This window comes from Prionailurus viverrinus, chromosome C2, assembly GCF_022837055.1.
Source record: "Prionailurus viverrinus isolate Anna chromosome C2, UM_Priviv_1.0, whole genome shotgun sequence".
Lineage (NCBI taxonomy): Eukaryota > Metazoa > Chordata > Mammalia > Carnivora > Felidae > Prionailurus > Prionailurus viverrinus.
The window spans coordinates 63,376,733-63,397,321 of NC_062569.1; the positions used below are offsets into that span (position 1 = coordinate 63,376,733).

The following is a 20,589-nucleotide window of genomic DNA, read 5'->3' on the forward strand; positions in this document are numbered from 1 at the left end:
TATGTAATTTTGTGCTATTGTATGGGAGTCTCTCTGTAGCCAATTCATAGAATATGCCCTTCATAAATTTTGGTAGCTAGTGACAATTTGCTATCAAAAAAGGTTTGAACCAGTATATGGCACAGCTACATTGAATGAGAGCATCTCTTCACTCATGCCCTTGCCACCTCAGATATTATGAGTTTAACTTTTTTTCTTGGAATCTGATCGGTGAAATACTAGCCTGGTCTTTTAAATTCTGTATTATTCAAGGGTAAGACTGAATATCTTTATTCAACCACTTTAATTTTTAAATAAATAAATATTTATTAATAATTGTATATTAATAGCCATATATTATATATTAATAATTAAATATTAAATTTAATCTTTAAATCTTGTTGATTCTAAATGGTGTGGATATCTCACAGTGTATCTTCAGGCTGAAAATGAGACTATATAATTTAGAATTTAGCATAGTACATACAATATAGTTAGCATCAATAGTTTGATCATTATCATGAGCTAATGTTATTCTCATTTTTTTAAAGTAAGCTCTATAGTCAGTGTGGGGCTTGAACTCACAACCCCAAGATCAAGAGCCTCATGCTCCACCAACTGAACAGCCCCAGTGTTATTCTCAATTTTAATTCTGTGCTGATCACTTCATGCCATTTACTTGCCACTTAGGGTTTTTTCAGTTGGTGTTTTTCAAATTCGTGCACATAGGAATCAAATATAATGCATTTTATTAAAAGAAATTGATTTAGAGATAATCCATTAAAAATTTTTTTATTGTACTCTTATACTTTGTAATGTCTTTACCTGGGCAGCTCTGTTCCCAGATTGTTACACGGCTGTCTCTTTCCTGTCATTCGGGTTACTCAAATGTCCTGTCTCCAAGAAGCCTTTCACTTCTATTCACTTTGTATCTTATTTATATGGTAGAATGTAAGCTCCACGAGAACAGAGTTCTTGTCTTTGCCATGGAGCTCCAAAGCCTAGAGCAGTATGGTACACTGAAAAAACATTTGCGAATTGTACAGAAGGCTAATAGCAAGCCTTCCCACAGTGTAGTTTTATGTTTGTTATTAGAGATTTAAGCATGGGGCGTTGTGGTTTATTCTGTTTTTTCCTAACATAAAAGCATCTTTTAATTAACAGGTGCACATAGTAAATTAAATTAATTATCTGATGAAACAGTCTTATCCTTTTATAATGCAATTCAAAGTTCTTTCTCTCTAAATAGCTGTTAAGTGTCCTAATTTTCTGGGGAAAACTACAAAACTATAGCCCCATCCAAGTAAAAGGTTAAACTTTCTATTAAGGTGTGTTGATTCCCATGTGATCCTTCTTACCCTGGTTAATTGTGATACTAGTCTTTTCTTAATTTTAGGTATATAGAACCAGTAGTAATTATTTTTAAGCTCCTTGCAATTATTTTTCAGTTGTAATTGTGTTGCCTTTATTTTTAGCCATATAAGCATGGGGGTTTGCTTATCTGGAGAAAAAATTCTCTCTAGAATCACTGGAAGACAGGACTATAATTTCTCTGGTTTATGAGAAACACTTTCTAGAAGCTAATCTTTTAATTGTGGGATTTTATATTAGGGCGAGTAATGATCATAAGCTTGCTTCATTTCTTTAAGTAGATTTATGACAACTGTTCTTTTTCTTTGTGTTTAAAACCAGTTTTAATGATTTGTTTTGATGTGCCTGTGGGAGAACCGGTTTGCTTAAAACTAAACATTTTAGAATGAATAGTAATTTTGTAACAATTGTACCTCCCTTCTCATGTGGGGAAAGAATATGGGGCAGAGAATGATAAATGACTTTATAGTTCATCATATTTTAATTGAGACTGTTTTTCCATAAGGATGTGCTTTAAAAAAATTTTTTTTTATTGTTTGTTTATTTTTGAGAAAGAGAGAGCAACTAGGGGAGGGGCAGAGAGAGAGGGGGAGACAGAATCCGAAGCAAGCTCCAGGCCCTCAGCTGTCAGCACAGAGCCTGATGCGGGGCTCGAACTCACTAAACGTGAGATCATGACCTGAGTCGAAGTCGAATGCTTAACCGACTGAGCCACCCAGGCACCCCAAATATTAAGTATTTTCTACATTTCTTTTTTTCTTAAGTTTATTTATTTATTTTGAGAGACCGAACGTGCTTGTGCACTTGTGTGAGGCAAGGTGGGCGGAGGGGCGGAGAGGGAGAGAGAATCCCAAACAGGCCTTGCAACTGCAGAGCCTGATGAGGGCTTGAACTCACAAACCATGAGATCGTGACCTCTGTCCCTCTCCCCGACTTGTGCTTTCTCTCTCTCAAAATAAGTAAGTAAGTAAGTAAATAAATAAATAAATAAATAAATAAATAAAAAAAAAATAGTGCATGTTAACAAAAATATTGATTTGTTTGAAGGAAAAAAATGTCTCTGAGGATCCTCAGATCCCCCTAATAGCCGCTATAAACAAATTGATGATCTTTTCATGTGAATGTACAACTAGAAGGTATAGGGTAACACTTTTTTTCTTTCTTACAAGTAGCCAAATACTGTACAAGCTGCTATTTAACCCACTTTTTCCTTTAACATCTTGTGGATATCTTTCTGTATCAGTGTATGTAGATTTATATAACGTTTATACAATGTGACTGTACATAACTTTTTTTATCATCACATTCAAGAAATTTAATACTGACATATTATTTAACATATGGTCCATATTTAATTTTTTTAATATCCTTTTTCAGTTTCTTTTTCATTTTTCTAGGACTTTTTCCCCCTGGATATAATCAATATTGATGTAGTGTTTTTGGCTCTCATGTTTCTTTGGTTTCTTTCTTTCTTTCTTTCTTTCTTAAATTTTTATTTAGTTTATTTTTTTAATTTACATCCACGTTAGTTAGCATATAGTGCAACAATGATTTCAATAATGGATTCCTTAATGCCCCTTACCCATTTAGCCCATCCCTGCTCCCACACCCCCTCCAGTAACCCTCTGTTCTTCATATTTAAGATACTCTTATGTTTTTGTCCCTCTCCCTGTCTTTATATTATTTTTGCTTCCCTTCCCTTATGTTCATCTGTTTTGTGTCTTAAAGTCCTCATATGAGTGAAGTCATATGATATTTCATATGATATTTGTCTTTCTCTGATGGACTAATTTCGCTTAACATATACCCTCAAGTTCCATCCACATAGTTGCTAATGGCAAGATTTCATTCTTTTTGATTGCCAAGTAATACTCCATTGTATTACATCTTCTTTATCCATTCATCTTTATCTTCTTTATCCATTCATCCATCTTCTTTATCCATTCATCCATTGATAGACATTTGGGCTCTTTCCATACTTTGGCTATTGTTGATCGTGCTGCTATAAATATTGGGGTGCATGTGCCCCTTTGAAACAGCTTACCTGTATCCCTTGGATAAACACCAGTAGTGCAATTGCTGGGCCATAAGGTAGTTCTATTTTTAATTTTTTGAGGAACCTCAATAGTGTTTTCCAGAGTGGCTGTACCAGTTTGCATTCCCAGTGTGGTTGTGCATAATTTATTTAATCCTCCTTTGATGGATATTTGAATTATTTGTAGTGTATAAAAAATATTAGTGCAGAGAATATCTTTGTGCATATGTTTTTTGGGCACCTGCACTGTATTATTTATAGGGTGAATTGCCTAGAACTGATGTCCAAAAATATTGTACCTTTTGTTATATTTTTCAGCAATAGCATATGTAAGTTATTTACAGCCTGTAAAAGACTATGTGAGGGAAAAAATAGATTTGCAGAGAGTGGGAGAGGATATAATTTGGATGTAGTTCTTTGTTTTTTTTATTAAAATTTTTTTTAATGTTTGTTTATTTTTGAGAGAGAGACAGAGTATGAGTGGGGTAGGAGCAGAGAGAGAGAGGGAGACACAGAATCCGAAGCAGGCTCTAGGCTCTGAACTGTCGGCACAGAGCCCGATGCAAGACCTGTACTCAAGAACCGTGAGATCATGACCTGAGCTGAAGTCAGACGCTTGCCTACTGAGCCACCCAGGCATCCCTGGATGTAGTTCTTTAATTCATGTTACTGTTGGGTTCAGTAGCTGAGATTCATGGAAATTTGAAATGCAGGTAAACATTCTTTGACATAAAGAGTATATGTGGAGTGTTTCTGAATCTGCAAGGTTAAACGATTAAATCTGATGTGTTCATAGGGTGGACAATTGAATGTCAAGATGTAACAAAACCATACTTAGGATGGAAGGAAACATTTCATATGATATTTTACAAACATCTTTTAAAAATTTTTTTAATGTTTATTTCTTGAGAGAGAGACAGAGAGAGATAGAGTGCAAGTAGGGAAGGGGCAGAGAGAGAGGGAAACAGAATCTGAAATAGGCTCCAAGCTTTGAGCCTTCAGCACAGAGCCCAGTGAGGGGCTCAAACCCATAACCCAGGAGATCACGACCTGAGCTGAAGTTGGATGCTCAACTGACTGAGCCACCCACGCACCCTGATATTTTCCAAACATCCCTCATCTGATTTTCTTTTAGCTGGTGTGTTAGGAGCTTCATACTTTTTCTCTACCACCCCACATTGTATATTGACACTGTATATTAAGTGGCAAACATGTCAGAAGGAACAGTGAGGAGAAAACTTTCTGACTGAATGTATGTTCAGTGTGATGTCAGTTACCTAGGTAGCAGTATTATGGATCCAAACCTGAAAATTAAAAAATGAAAATTGACATCAATAAGAAAAAAATCTACATACTCCTTGAGCAGATCTTGCCTTGTAATTGGTATTTTCCTTTCGCTTAGAGAACTTCTTTTAACATTTCCTATAGTAGAGGTTTGCTTTTGATTTATTCTTTCCTCTTTTTCATGTCCTTATTTTCACCTTTAAAAAATGGTTTTATGGCACAAAAACAGACACATAGACCAATGGAATAGAATAGAAACCCCAGAACTAGACCCACAAACATATGGCCAACTCATCTTTGACAAAGCAGGAAAGAACATCCAATGGAAAAAAGACAGCCTCTTTAACAAATGGTGCTGGGAGAACTGGACAGCAACATGCAGAAGGTTGAAACTAGACCACTTTCTCACACCATTCACAAAAATAAACTCAAAATGGATAAAGGACCTAAATGTGAGACAGGAAACCATCAAAACCTTAGAGGAGAAAGCAGGAAAAGACCTCTCTGACCTCAGCCGTAGCAATCTCTTACTCGACACATCCCCAAAGGCAAGGGAATTAAAAGCAAAAGTGAATTACTGGGACCTTATGAAGATAAAAAGCTTCTGCACAGCAAAGGAAACAACCAACAAAACTAAAAGGCAACCAACGGAATGGGAAAAGATATTCGCAAATGACATATCGGACAAAGGGCTAGTGTCCAAAATCTATAAAGAGCTCACCAAACTCCACACCCGAAAAACAAATAACCCAGTGAAGAAATGGGCAGAAAACATGAATAGACACTTCTCTAAAGAAGACATCCAGATAGCCAACAGGCACATGAAAAGATGTTCAGCGTCGCTCCTTATCAGGGAAATACAAATCAAAACCACACTCAGGTATCACCTCACACCAGTCAGAGTGGCCAAAATGAACAAATCAGGAGACTATAGATGCTGGAGAGGATGTGGAGAAACGGGAACCCTCTTGCACTGTTGGTGGGAATGCAAATTGGTGCAGCCGCTCTGGAAAGCAGTGTGGAGGTTCCTCAAAAAATTAAAAATAGACCTACCCTATGACCCAGCAATAGCACTGCTAGGAATTTATCCAAGGGATACAGGAGTACTGATGGCATAGGGCCACTTGTACCCCAATGTTCATAGCAGCACTCTCAACAATAGCCAAATTATGGAAAGAGCCTAAATGTCCATCAACTGATGAATGGATAAAGAAATTGTGGGGGCGCCTGGGTGGCGCAGTCGGTTGAGCGTCCGACTTCAGCCAGGTCACGATCTCGCGGTCTGTGAGTTCGAGCCCCGCGTCGGGCTCTGGGCTGATGGCTCGGAGCCTGGAGCCTGTTTCCGATTCTGTGTCTCCCTCTCTCTCTGCCCTTCCCCCGTTCATGCTCTGTCTCTCTCTGTCCCAAAAATAAATAATAATAAAAAAAAAAAAAAAAAAAAAAAAAGAAATTGTGGTTTATATACACAATGGAATACTACATGGCAATGAGAAAGAATGAAATATGGCCTTTTGTAGCAAAGTGGATGGAACTGGAGAGTGTGATGCTAAGTGAAATAAGCCATACAGAGAAAGACAGATACCATATGGTTTCACTCTTATGTGGATCCTGAGAAACTTAACAGGAACCCATGGGGGAGGGGAAGGAAAAAAAAAAAAAAGAGATTTGAGTGGGAGAGAGCCAAAGCATAAGAGACTGTTAAAAACTGAGAACAAACTGAGGGTTGATGGGGGGTGGGAGGGAGGAGAGGGAGGGTGATGGGTATTGAGGAGGGCACCTTTTGGGATGAGCACTGGGTGTTGTATGGAAACCAATTGGTCAATAAATTTCATATATATTAAAAAAATGGTTTTATTGAGGCATAACTGACACACAATAAATTATACACGTTAATATTAAAAGTGTACAATTTGATGAGTTTTGACACTCAGGAAACCATCACCACAAGTGAGATGGAGACCATATCCGTTACCCCCAAGTGTTTCTGTATGCTTTGCAGTTCCTCACTCCTACCCATCCATCCCAAGCAACTACTGATTTGTTGGCTGTCACTGTTGATTAGTTTGTGTTTTCTAGAGTTTTATAGGAATGGAATCATACAGTATGTACTCTTTTTTTGTGGGGGCGGGGACTGGTCTGGCTTCTTTCATTTGGCAAAATTATTGATAATGTGTATTGTGTGTATCAGTAGTTCATTTCTTTTTATTGCTGAGTGGTATTCCATTATGTGGATCTACCACAGTTTATTTATGTGTTCCTCTGTTGACGGACATTGAGGTTGTTTCCAGTCTGGGGCTATTATGAATAAAACTTCTTGGCAATCATGTATAAGTCTTTGTATAGACATATTTTCTTTTCTCATGGGCATATGTCTAGAACTGGAATGAGTGGCTGGATTATATGGTTGATAAATACCGTTTTTTAAAAATAATGTAGGAAAAGAAATATTTGAAAAAGAGATGAAGTGAGGTATTGTACCTCAGGCAGATTCTCGGGCTGATGATTTTTAGAGAGGAGTTTACATGGAAGTTGAGGGTCTGGAAATTGATACTGTTTTCTTCTTTCTTTCTTTCTTTCTTTCTTTCTTTCTTTCTTTCTTTCTTTCTTTCGAGAGCATGTGCACATGCAGGGGAGAGGCAGAGAGAGAGAATTCCAAGCACGCTGTGGGCTTCTGCCCAGAGCCCGATGCAGGGCTTGATCCCACAAACCACGAGATCATGACCTGGGCTGAAATCAAGAGTCGGACCCTTAACCGGCTGAGCCACCCAGGTGTCCCTGTGAATTGATACCTTTTAAAAACTGTCTATGCCTGGTCATCATTGGAAAGTCTTCCTACACTCCCAGGGGTAGAGTACTCCACACAGAAGACAGCTAGATGACTTAGAGAAGTACTCAAGTATTTCTTTTAGTTCTGGCCTCTGCCCCAGCTCTGTGCTTTAGGTGTTCTGCCTGGTAACCTCTGGCTGCTGCCACTTATATAGCAGGCTGTGTGGATGCCTGACAGGCAGAGGGATCAAATGGGGGCCCACGTAGGAGAAATCCCTTGCAGTGGTAGGATGGAGATGAGTTAAAAGGTGAGGCAAGCAAGAGTGGCCGTATCAGCCTGATAAGGCACCAGGACTCCCAAACTTGTGCTTTGTTCTATGGCGAGGTCTAGCCTTCTTGTTGGCATTTCCATCTCTGATTACATTGTCTTCCTTCCCTTTCTAAGGGACAACTACTACCATAGGTTAAGTTTATAATCAAACTTTTCTCACCCATATCCCTTCATCCCCAGGGAACCACTAATATGCTTTCTGTCACTATTCTATATATATAAATAACAAAGTAGTGCTTTTATGTGCTATTCAATTAATATAAATGGCATTATTCTGAAGCACATGTTCTGAAACTGCCTTTTTTCGCTGGGCATTGTCTTGTCTCTATGCACATTATTCATGCGCATAGAGAACTAGTGTACTTCTTTTTTTTAATTCTTTTTTTATTGTGGTAAAATATACCTAATTAAGCATATTCATAATTTTATGTAAACATCCCCACCACCGTCTTCCAGAATTTTTTTTTTTATCATCCCTAACAAACTCTATACCTATTAACTCCCCCCACTTTCCCCCTCCTCACATGCCTTTCTTATACTTTCTATCTCTATAAATTTGCCTTTCTGTTCCAATGAATTTCTACTATGAATTTGTCTTTGGGTCACCTTTGTTTTTGCAAGATAGTTTTGCTGAGCAAATAATTCCAGGTTAGCAAATTTGTTTTTGCATTTTGTGCACCGTCTTCTAGCTTGTATTGTCTCTGATGCAAATCTGTGGTCAGTGGCCTTTGTTTTCTATGTAATGTGTCTCTTGGGCTGCCTTTAAGATTTTTCTCTTTATTGTTGGTTTTAAGCAGTTTGATAACGACGGGCCTTAGTTCACTTTTATTCATGTTTCGTGTCTTAAGATTTATTGAGCTTCTTGGATCCGTGGGTTTTATGGTTTTCATCAAATTTGGAAACATTTTGGCCATTAGCTTTTCAAATTTTTTTTCTGTCACCACATCCCTTTAGGGGACTGTGGTTAACATGAATATTAGGCCTCTTAAGGTGTCATAAAGCTCACTAATGTTCTGTTCATTTTTTTTTTCCCAGTCTTTTTCTCTGCATTTCATTTTGGGTAGTTTTATTGCTTGTATTTAAGTTCACCAGTTTTTTCTTCTGCAATGTGTAATCTGCCATTAATCCCATCTAGTATAGTTTTCATTTCAGACGTTATAGCTTTTCTTTCTTTTTTTTTTTTTTTTTAATTTTTTTTTTCAACGTTTATTTATTTTTGGGACAGAGAGAGACAGAGCATGAACGGGGGAAGGGCAGAGAGAGAGGGAGACACAGAATCGGAAACAGGCTCCAGGCTCTGAGCCATCAGCCCAGAGCCCGACGCGGGGCTTGAACTCACGGACCGCGAGATCGTGACCTGGCTGAAGTCGGCCGCTTAACTGACTGCGCCACCCAGGCGCCCCAGCTTTTATTTCTAAATGTTCAGCTTGGGCCTTTTAAAATATCTTCCATCTTTACTTAACATGCCCAATACCTCCAGCTTCTTGAGCATATATTGGATATAATTATACTAACTTTCAGTAACCATTTCTATAAATTTCTTTCATCTGTCAATTCAGGTTTAATTTCGGTTGATGGATGTTTCTCCTGTTGTAGGTCATATTTTCCTGCTTCTTCACATGCCTGGGTATATTTTATTGGATCCTAGACAATGTGACTTTTGCATTATTGGGTATTGGATATATTTGTAGTTTTATAAATATTTTTGAGTTTTGTTCAGGTATACATTTAAGTGACAGCCGATCCTTTGTTGCTTATTTCCAGTATCTTGAACCATTTTTTTTCACTTGTTTTGTATAGTTTTTTTGTGTTTTAGGTAGAGGGTTAAATCAGTTCTTGTTACTTCATCGTCTCCAGAAGTGGAAGTTGAAGATGGGCAGCTTGATAGGATGGCATATGCTTCTGTAACCACTGATTTCTGCCTCCTAGAAAAAAGGAAGAAACCAGAAATCCATTACTGTTGTGATTGGGCCTAATATTGAAAGGATGCCCACCTAAACACTGTAGGATTCTTGAAAAAATTTTTGCAAATCTATATTTTAAGCAACACAACCCTTCAAAGCAGGGAATACATGGACTTTCACAAGTGGTATGTAGTATTCTGAACCCAGTATCCAGAGGTGGAATGGCAGCAGAAAGAAGGTCCGGTGGGAACAGAATGAGTCTAAATCTATGGCAGACTCAAACATCAGGGAGAGGAGTGTTGTGATGCTATCTCAGGCAAATGTTAAGGGTGGCCAACCTTGGTTTTATGCTGTGTAGATTCTTTCAAGTGTGGGGCACTGAACTGAGTCATATGCTGAGATACCTAACATAACTATGTTTTAAGTTCTGCGTCTTGTCAGGTTATTTTGTAAATAACTGAACCTTGCATATTTATTAAATACTTGAGGTCCAGTGCCCTACTTTGGTTCTTTCTATAGGTGAAAAGAACATGTAGATGCATTGAAAAAAAGACTTGATCTGCTGGTTATAATATACAGATTTTATTACCTTGAAATTCATTGATCTGAGCAGATCTCATTCTGGCTGTATGCCTGTTTTAGGATATGAATATGTACTTTAGTAATAGAGTAGGCTTTCAGGAATAGCTTTTCCTCCTGTCTTTTCTTTCATGATGATTCTTCACGGAATGTTTTGCTTCTGAGTTATGTGCCCTGCTTTATCAGGCATTAAACAGTTGGCCCAAAAAGGTAATACTTGAACCACAGACATGCAGTCCAATAAAAATAAAATAGATTTGGATATACATAATATCAGTAATTAACTCCTATTTTCACACTTCCTTGTGATTATTCAAAAGTGTCGATCTCTAGGTAAATACTGCATACAGGTACTTTACATGGTCTAGGTTTCAACAAACAGCAGGCAGGTATCCGTCTGGCAAAAAGACAATGTCTAGCAGAAGGAAAAGATTGATTTTTTAAAATATGGTTATAATGATTCTTTATTTTAATTTTTAATTTTTTGTTTTTTAGAGAGAGCATGTACAAGAGTAGAAGGGACAAAGAGAGAGGGAGAGAGAATCTCAGGCAGGCTCCATGGCCAGCGCAGAGCCCAGTGACGGGGCTCAGTCCCACAACCCTGAGATCGTGACCTAAGCCAAAATCAAGAGTTAAATGCCCAACTGACCGAGATGCCCAGGCACCCCTGGTTATAATGATACTTTTAACAATAGTTAATTCCATTCATGGCATTTAATCAAAGTGCAATAATAAAAGTCACGTGTATAATGGACCAAGCATACTATGAGTTAACTTTAAAAATATGATCTTTAGTTTTCCCATCATCCTCACAATATAGGTAATGGCCCTCTGTAGAGAGAGATAAATATATATACACACATCTATATACATATGAATGACATACATATATTTCTTATTGTTTAAACACAATCTGAGGTGAGCTTAAATGTATTTAAAATGTATTTAGTTTCCTCACCTGGGGAGTTGTAAATGAAGTGTTAATTAAATTTCAGACTCCTATCTCTAGAATTCTTTGAATATTTCATTATTTAGAATGAATTTAGTCAACTGGCTTATTTGTCTAACTGAAAGAATAATTTACACACTTACTGATGTGTGAAATTCTCATTATTTTTATACTGCTTTTTTATTTTTGGCTTACACTTAAATCTACTTCTGTAGAAACAAAAGTTTTTTTAAAGCAATGTCAAAAATGAAATGTAATTATATTGCCTTTCACTTTCATAAATGTGGCAAAATGGGAGAAATTTGCTACTAAAAAAGTGAGTCTGTGTGTTTATTTCTTTGAGGCAAGCAAAGACAGATTTTGTTTTTGGACTAGACTGTTACTTTGTTATCAGACTCACTTTTATAAAAATGCTGCAGTAAACATTTTTTTCTAAAACAGTTGCACTGAGATATAATTTATTACTTAAAGTGTATAATTCAGTGGTTTTTAGTATATTCACAGAGTTGTGCAACCATCACTGTGACCAATTTCAAAACATTTTGTCACCCAAAACATAAACCCCGTGGTCATTAACATTCACTACCTATTTCCCTCTAGGTTCTTTACCCTCCACAGCCCTTAGATCAAGGTAACTACTAATCTACTTCGTGTTTCTATACACTTGCCTAATTTAGACATGTCATATCCATACTTACTCAATTTGGATGGACATTTGGGGTTTTTTTTTTTCACTCTTTGGCTGTTATAACTGGAGTGAACATTTGGTTTCAACTTTTTGTGTGGACATAGGTTTTCATTTCTCTTTGATACCTACCAAGACTGGAACTGCTAAGTCATCTGATAGCTATGTTCCATCTTTTAAGGAGCTCCCATTGTGTTGGCTGAAGTGGCAGCACCATTTTACATTCCCACCAGTAGCATATGAGGATTGATCCCAGTTTCTCTGCATCCTCACCAGTACTTGTTATTGTCAGTATATTGAGCGCTGATCCAAACAAAAATGGTTTATCTGTGTAACATGGTTGGGTCATTTTGACCTCGCTGTTTTTCATCTAGCCACTTGAAGACACCTATAACACCAAGTTATAAAGTGAGCAAATGAGAGCACCGATCTTTCTTTTATGTAGATAATACTCAAACCAGAAAGTGTATTGGAAGAAAAGATTTCATCCGTAGTCACAACGTAAATTTTGTTTTTAAATCTAGGAATAAACTTTCATTTTTTTTTTTTAATGTTTATTTATTTGAACCTGAAGCAGGCTCTAGGCTCTGAGCTGCCAGCACGGACGTGGGTGTCAAACCCATGAACTGTGAGATCATGACCTAAGCCGCAGTGGGACGCTTAACCGACTGAAGGTTCAGTCTAGGAATAAACTTTAAAGAAATGTGTAGAAACCATATAAAGAAAACTGAAACAGAAACAACTGGATGCCGTAGGCAAAACTGTGGATGAATGGGGTGAGGAAGAAGCGTCATGTAAAATGAGAGCTCCCTACAGATGAATCTGTAAAGAGCACGACCCCCCCAGAAATTTCTATTCTTTTTTTTCATTTCTTTTTTTTTTTTTTTTAACGTTTATTTATTTTTGAGACAGAGAGAGACAGCATGAACGGGGGAGGGTCAGAGAGAGGGAGACACAGAATCTGAAACAGGCTCCAGGCTCTGAGCTGTCAGCACAGAGCCCAACGCAGGGCTCGAACTCACGGACCGTGAGATCGTGACCTGAGCCGAAGTCGGCCGCCCAACCGACTGAGCCACCCAGGCGCCCCACCCCCAAAAAAATTTCTAATAGGATGTTTTTAAAACTGACAATTTTATCTGGAAAAATAAACAGGAAAATTCTGGCAAAGGAAATGTAAAGAGGGAAGATTTTTCCTAATTTTGTATGTCAAAAAATACCGTAATCACATATATAAGAGTAGTAACAACTAACAGAAAATGTCTGTAACATTTACAGAGGATTGTTATCTCTAATATAAATAATTAGGTCAAAAAGAAATAGATGAAAAATCTACTTAAGGGGGTCTAGATAGCTAATTCATGAATGACAAAAAAACCAGGGGGTGCCTGGGTGGCTCAGTCTTTTAAGTGTCCGACTTTGCCTCAGGTCATGATCTCACTGGCTCTTTAGTTCGGGCCCATGTTGGGCTCTGTGCTAAAAGCTCAGAGCCTGGAGCCTGCTTTGGATTCTGTGTCTCCATCTTTTTCTGCCCCCTTCCCCCCTCCCCCCCCACACTCACACTCTGTCTCTCTCTCTCAAAATTAAATAAACATTAAAAAAATTTATAAATGACAAAACTCAGAAATTACTAACAATTAACGAAACAAAGATTTTAAAAGAAGACATTTTCACCTGTCAGATTAGAAGATACTTAAAATTTAATGATTACTTGTAGGATCTTAGGATAGATACACTTAGTTGACTGCATTTATGATAACCTTTTTGGAGTTACTGTCATCCCAGATTTTGGAATAATTGTCAAAATTTTAAATGGGCACACTTTAAACCAATCAATTATCAGAAGTAGCATGAGAAGTTATTCAAACATAGGAAAAAATTCAAGAATATTTACTATTCACTAATAAAAAAGGACTGAAGTACTGATACATGTTACAACATGGATGAACCTTGAAAACATTCCAAGTGAACAAAGACAGACATAAAAGACCACGTATTATGTGATTCCATTTATGAAATGTCCTGAAAAGGCAAATCTTAGATACTGAAAATAGATTAGTGGTTGCCTAGGTCTGGCAGTAGGAGGAGGGGGGGGGGGGGGGGAATGGGGACTGACTGCTAATGGGAAAGGAGCTTTTTTGAGGAGACAATGAAAATGTTCTAAAATTGATTGTATCGAGAGTTGACAGCTCTGTGAACAGACGACCATTATACACTTCAGCTAGGTAAATTGAATGCTATGTGAATTGTATCTCAATAAGATAATTATTAAAAATTAGGTTATCTGGGGCACCTGGGTGGCGCAGTCGGTTAAGCGTCCGACTTCAGCCAGGTCACGATCTCGCGGTCCGTGAGTTCGAGCCCCGCGTCGGGCTCTGGGCTGATGGCTCAGAGCCTGGAGCCTGTTTCCGATTCTGTGTCTCCCTCTCTCTCTGCCCCTCCCCTGTTCATGCTCTGTCTCTCTCTGTCCCAAAAATAAATAAACATTGAAAAAAAATTAAAAAAAAAAATTAGGTTATCTTTAGGCTTTTCATAAAATGTGAAATATTATCCCCTTTAGGTAAGGCTGTTCAGAAGAGGTGGCATTTATTTGTCCTGGGTCTTGTAAGATTCACAGGATTTCAGGATTCAAATTGAAAGATGGTAGTAAGGTGTTTGTTACATAACAAACCACTTCAAAGCCTAGTAGCTTTAAAAAACCTACCACTTTATTTATTTATTTTTTTTTTAGTGATTTTTTTGTGTGTGTGTGAGAGAGAGAGAGAGAAAGAAAGAGAAAGAATCTTAAGCAGGCTACATGCCCAGCACGGAGCCCAACACAGGGCTCGAACCCAGGAACTGTGACATTGTTACCTAAGCAGAAATCAGGAGTCACATGCTTAACTGACTGAGCCACCAGGCGCCCCAGTCCCACCACTTTATTTTGTAATCTCTCACACTGGTCTCAGTTGACTGGCTGTGCTAGTCTCACATGAGGTCTCTCATGCAGTGGCAATCATACGACAGCTGGGTCTGGAGTGACATAGAGGCTCATCTGGGATACTGGCCTAGTTGGTTCTCCCTCTCTGTGTAACCTCATCACAATGAGGTGGTGTCTTGTTGATTTTCTTAATGATGAGTGATACTGAACATCTTTTCATGTGCTCATTGACCATTTGTGTATCTTCTTTGGAGAAATGGTCATTTGTTTTTTCCTTGCCTTGCTTTTGGTGTCATAGCCAAGAAATCATTGCCAAATCCAGTGTCATAAAGCTTTCTCCCTATGTTTTCTTCCATGAGTTTTGTACTTTTCACTCTTGCATTTAAGTCTTTGATCAGGTTTGAGTTAATTTTTGTTAATGGTGTAAGACAGAAGTTCAACTTTATTCTTTTGCATACAGTCATGTTTAGATATTTTATTGTGAATTTTTGTTAGTTTTTATAGGTGTATAATGATATTGTGATCATATTAAGGGATTTTAATCTAGACTTATAAGGATTTGTTCACAATGCCATGGTGGAAGGGAATAAGTGAGTGGGTGTGTAGGGGGAAGCAAAATTTGGTAACATGTTTGAAGATTTCCAAAATGAAAAGTTAAAATAGAGTTGGTAAACCAGGGGAATGGTGTTTTAGAAACCTAGATGCAGTTCTATCCTATAGATGGTTAGTAGGGAACTTTGTTAGATGCTATAGAGAGATCAATTAGAATAAAGACAGAAAAGATGCTATTGGTTTTAGCAGCTCTTTTCATGACCTTGGATATAGCAGTTTTTGTAGAGTGTTTGGACTAAAACCTGATAGCAGAATTTTGAGACGTTCTTAGAGGACAGGAACACGGAGAAAGCAGGGTGGGGTCACTCTGAATATTAAGAAAAGTTATTTCTAAAAATTTTTTTAACGTTTATTTTTGAGAGAGAGACAGAGAGTGAGCACAAGCGGCAGGAGGGGCAGAGAGAGGGAGACAGAGCCTGACACGGGGCTCAAATTCCTGAACCACAAGATCATGACCTGAGCTGAAGTCGGACGCTTAACTGACTGAGTCAGCAGGCACCTCAAGAAAAGTTACTTCCAGGTGCCTGGGTGGCTCAGTCGGTTAAGCATCTGAGTCTTGATTTCGGCGCAGTCATGATCTCACAGCCTGGGAGATGGAGCCCTGCGTCAGACTCTGTGCTGACAATGCAGAGCCTGCTTGGGATTCTCCCCCTCTCTCTGCCCCTCTCCTGCTTCCGTGCGCATGTGCTCGCTCTCTCGCTCTCTCAAAATAAATAAATTTTAGGGGCGCCTGGGTGGCTCAGTCGGTTAAGCGTCCGACTTCAGCTCAGGTCACGATCTCGCGGTCCGTGAGTTCGAGCCCCGCGTCGGGCTCTGGGCTGATGGCTCAGAGCCTGGAGCCTGCTTCCCATTCTGTGTCTCCCTCTCTCTCTGCTCCTCCCCCGTTCATGCTCTGTCTCTCTCTGTCTCAAAAATAAATAAACGTTAAAAAAAATAAATAAAAAAAAATAAATTTAAAAAAGTTGTTTCTAATAAATCTAAAATATTGTAAACCCGTGATTTAAAAAGTACAAAAGAAAAGTAAGAAGTCAAAGATCAAAAGCCCTACCCTGTATTTTTCCCCTTCTTCTCACCCACCCCCTCCAGTTTCAGTCTAGGGTTTGCTCTTGAGGGTGTGGCTACAGTGGAATGGCAACCCGAGTGTGAGGGAGATTGTTGAGAGGGAGACTCAAACATGCCTGTGCCTGAGAAGAGCTAGTGGAAGGAAAGAAAAAATGCAAATGGAACTGAAAGGGCTAATGGGATAAGGCCCAGAGGAAGGTAAAAGGAAGAGATTCAGTAAGGGAATCGCCAAGTTGGAGAAGGGTACAGAGGCACTCATTTCTTTGAGACTGGAGGAAAGGAGATGGCTTCATTTTCGTCTCGTGAGTAATAGACATAGTTCTCTACTGAGAGTGACTGAGGTTTGGATAGGGCCGGTGGCATCTTGTGTGTGGTAACATTTGGTGTGACCACAGGAATGAGCAGAAGCATGGCAGTGTGGAGGACCCAGCTCGGGCCCCAACTGGGATCTAATTACTTTTTCATTGAGGAATGCCATCATTCAGGGAGATGTGCCATCTCAGTCTTTGCCAGGGTGACTCAGTTCTTTGGCTGGTTGACTAGGAAGGTGTTTCTTCCTTAGTCTTTCTGTGTGTCCGTTTACTAAAATGATGCGTTTACATTTAAAAGCAGCTCAGATTGGACTGCTGTTCAGTCCAGAGTACTTTAGTAGCTGTGCTTCCTTTCTGTGAGCCTCTTGAGCAGGCTCTCAGGTGAAGGAAAATTTTGGCAGAATGATTACATGGAGACCTCTAACCGACCATATTGTGGCAGTGAAACCACTTTCACTTCCTCCTCTAGAGAGATAGGTAACAGAAAACTTGTCCCTGGCAGTTAGTCATACTGTAGTGACAATCCAAATGTGGTCGGGGTAGATTGTGTTTGCTATATTTTGCATATACTTTATATGTTATTGAGAATTAAATGGCTTATATGTATGAAATTTGGTATCTATGAATTTCATGTCATATTTTTGGGAAATAGAAATGGAAGTTATGTAGCTACTTTAGAGAATAGAATTGGCTAAAATTTTAAGTATCTAAAGACTTGTCCTTGTCAAATATTACTTTATGTATATATGTAATTGTTTTTGCTCAAGATTTTATGTAATGGAAATTGTTTACTAAACATCACATTTTAGAAGATTTAAAAAGTGAGCTTTGCTTTACTTTACTTTTTATATTTTTTAGGAGACCCGTGTACAGTATCATCTCAGTTGGAGTTAGAAGAAGCCTTTAGGCTTTATGAGCTAAACAAGGATTCTGAACTCCTGATTCATGGTAAAGGACTAGTCATTTCTTACTCTTCTAGAGCTGTACTTTTTTTTTAATAACCCTGTTTCCTTGTCCATTTTAAAACATCATCATGATGTCATTTGCTTAATCTCTATCCCTCATTGCTATGTAATTGTTCAGATTTAGTCTCTCAAATGCTAGAGAAAATAAAATCACCTTATAATCTTGGGAAATTTGTTATTTGGGTTTGCCTTCTTGGATATTACACTGAATATCTCTCAGGTTTTCACAGCAAAGTGTAGGATAGAATTTAAAATTGAGTGCCCACTGGAATTCTCCTAAGTCATTCCCTTGCAGTTTTATAACGTGTGCAAATAATGATCTCCAAAGAGAAGGTATCTTAAATGTCCTTTCTTTTATTTGAAGGTTAACAGTGAAACTATTTACATAGTTATAGAGATTACGTAGTTTTCTGCAAGCCTGCAAGTCAGATTGTGGTACAGAAGAAGAGGCGAAACTCAGCCATCATGTAACTGGTGCACTGTAGACCTAGTTATAGAATCTAGGTCTTCTGGTTCCAAATCTATGTTCTTTTCATTCTACTGTGCTGCCCCTCAAATTTTTTATGTACTGTAGAACCCACTTAATATGGCACATTTAATTGCAATTCGTTGGCAATATTTCATGAAACATTTTTAGGAGCTTTTGGAGACCAGACCTAGGGAACTCTTTAAAATTCAAAACAAACATGCATCTCCCATAAGTATAATGAGTCAACACCTTGTTATTATTCCCATATACTTTTCTTTACGGTGTGTTTTTCAAAAGTGAGTAGTTTGATATTCTTCTGTCTTCAGAATTTGACATCGTGACTTCCAAAGGGATCCATAGTCTAATTTGTTGAGATCCTAGCAGAATTTTAGTAAGTCATCCATTTTGGGGGTCATCTCTTTTTAGAATAAAACTGCAGTGAGTGTTTAAAGAAGTGACTGATCAATAGTATTACATAGTTTAAGTTTTGTTTTGTCTTCTGAAAGAGAGAGCACGCACAAGCAGGGGAGGGGCAGTGAGAGAGGGGGAGAGAGAATCTTAAGCAGGCTCCACATGCAGCACAGAGTCCGACACAGGGTTCGATCTCATGACCGCGAGATCATGACCTGAGCCGAAATCAAGGGTCAGACGCTTAGCCAACTGAGCCACCCAGGCACCCCACTTTTGTTATTTTTACCCTATATCACATATCTGTTTTTAGAAGTTGGCTTATATTTCAACTTTTAAGAATATGTTAGCAACTGTGCTTCCCATATTCTGTATTCTTTATTAAGCCATGTCCTTCTGTACATCACAGACTACAGCTGGTTGTCTAGTTCATAAATATACTATGGCTTTATATTCTGTCTCTTTATAAAAATGGCCTGAATTATCATGTTTATAAATTTACAGTTTATAAGATAAAACTTATATTTTGTTGGATTTGGGTACATGTTAATCTTGTGAACTTATTCTTAAATTTAGTATACATCTTTTAAAAACTGTAATGGTTTATGTTCATATTTGTATACATTTTTGTAATTTAATTTTAATTCTTCATTGTAGCAAACTTTACACTACAACAGAGATTTAAGGAAATAGTTAATTTCTCTAAGGACAAAAAATCAATTAGTAATGTTAACAGGGAGTAGAATGAATAATTTGAGCTTCTAATGCATTTGTTTTTGGATGTTCACTTTCATAAAAACTTCTTCATATGGCCTTGGTAAAATGGATCCCTTGAAAAAATATTGACCATATGCTACGTATCTTATGTCAAGAGAGGGTAAGGTTGAAATTTGGGTCAACGTTTTTGATATCAGAATTTGGCATTCTATGTAATTTGTGTGTTTTAAATATGCGGTATTAATTTTAGTTTATTTTCTTTCAGTCTTCCCTTGTGTACCAGAACGTCCTGGAATGCCCTGTCCAGGAGAAGATAGTGAGTGTGTTTATATACTTCATATTTTTGAGAATAGAGTTATTTATGGTACAGTGGCACAAGTGAAAAGAAGTCAGAAATAGAACTTTTAGTCCGTTTGATTTCCTTTCCATTCTTCAGTCTAATTTAGTATATCTTAGCAACTGCCTAAACTCTACTTTTGCCAGATCACAATCAGGCAGTTCTTAGTTACAAGTTACTGACATAAGTGTCTGTTGCATGTTTGAAGAGAAAATTAAGTTAATTTTAAGTCATGTTTCATCCTGGGTTTTAACTTTTGAAATTTTCAAACTTGTGGAGAAGTTGAAACATTGAAAACAAAGATACAAAGATATCTTTTGCCTCCATTCACTAATTATTAACATTTTCTATGTTTCCTATATGTCTGCATCTGTATGTGTTCACACATAGGCAGAGATGTATATACATTTTTATTTTTTTGGTGTACCATTTGAAAGTAACAAGATGCTTCATCTCTGAATACTTGAGCTTGTGTAGTTAGAAATTGTTAGGGATTTTCTTTTGAATGTCCAAGCTGATGGTTCCCATTAGTGAGAGGAATTGAAAGTTTGTATATATACACACTTATATACACTCAGTAGTTATTGCCTTTGATATCCAGTGTAATGTATTATTACTTGTGGATACTACTCATTTTCATTTGTGGTTTCTGCACATATCCATGACTTTAGAGAGAAAAGTAGTAAATGTTTTCCTTTGAATTAAATGAAAGAGTTCTAAACTTTCAGCTCTGTGACTCTTCATGCAACCTGGTGAGAAGGAAAAATTAAACAGCTGTGAGTGTTTGTATACAGAGTTGATTGGGGGCCGTGTAATATATATAGGAAGATGGAGAAATATAAGGAAGTAGGTAGAGCCTTGAAGCTCTAGTGAAAAATTTAGGTTTGTGTTCAGCTGAGAATATTTTG

General features: G+C 37.8%; 1 protein-coding gene across 3 annotated transcripts in view; it reads left to right on the forward strand.

The window, feature by feature from the left end:
* Positions 1 to 20,589, forward strand: part of PRKCI (protein kinase C iota) — a 73,391-nt gene that overhangs the window by 20,493 nt on the left and 32,309 nt on the right. For 2 of the 3 annotated variants that reach the window (XM_047875614.1, XM_047875615.1), the window contains exons 3-4: positions 17,644 to 17,733; positions 19,610 to 19,660. In XM_047875614.1, the coding sequence (XP_047731570.1) occupies positions 17,644 to 17,733; positions 19,610 to 19,660 (141 nt within the window). Of the gene's footprint in view, positions 1 to 16,644; positions 16,777 to 17,643; positions 17,734 to 19,609; positions 19,661 to 20,589 lie in introns of those variants that run through there. The other variant, XM_047875616.1, reaches the window with a different exon arrangement.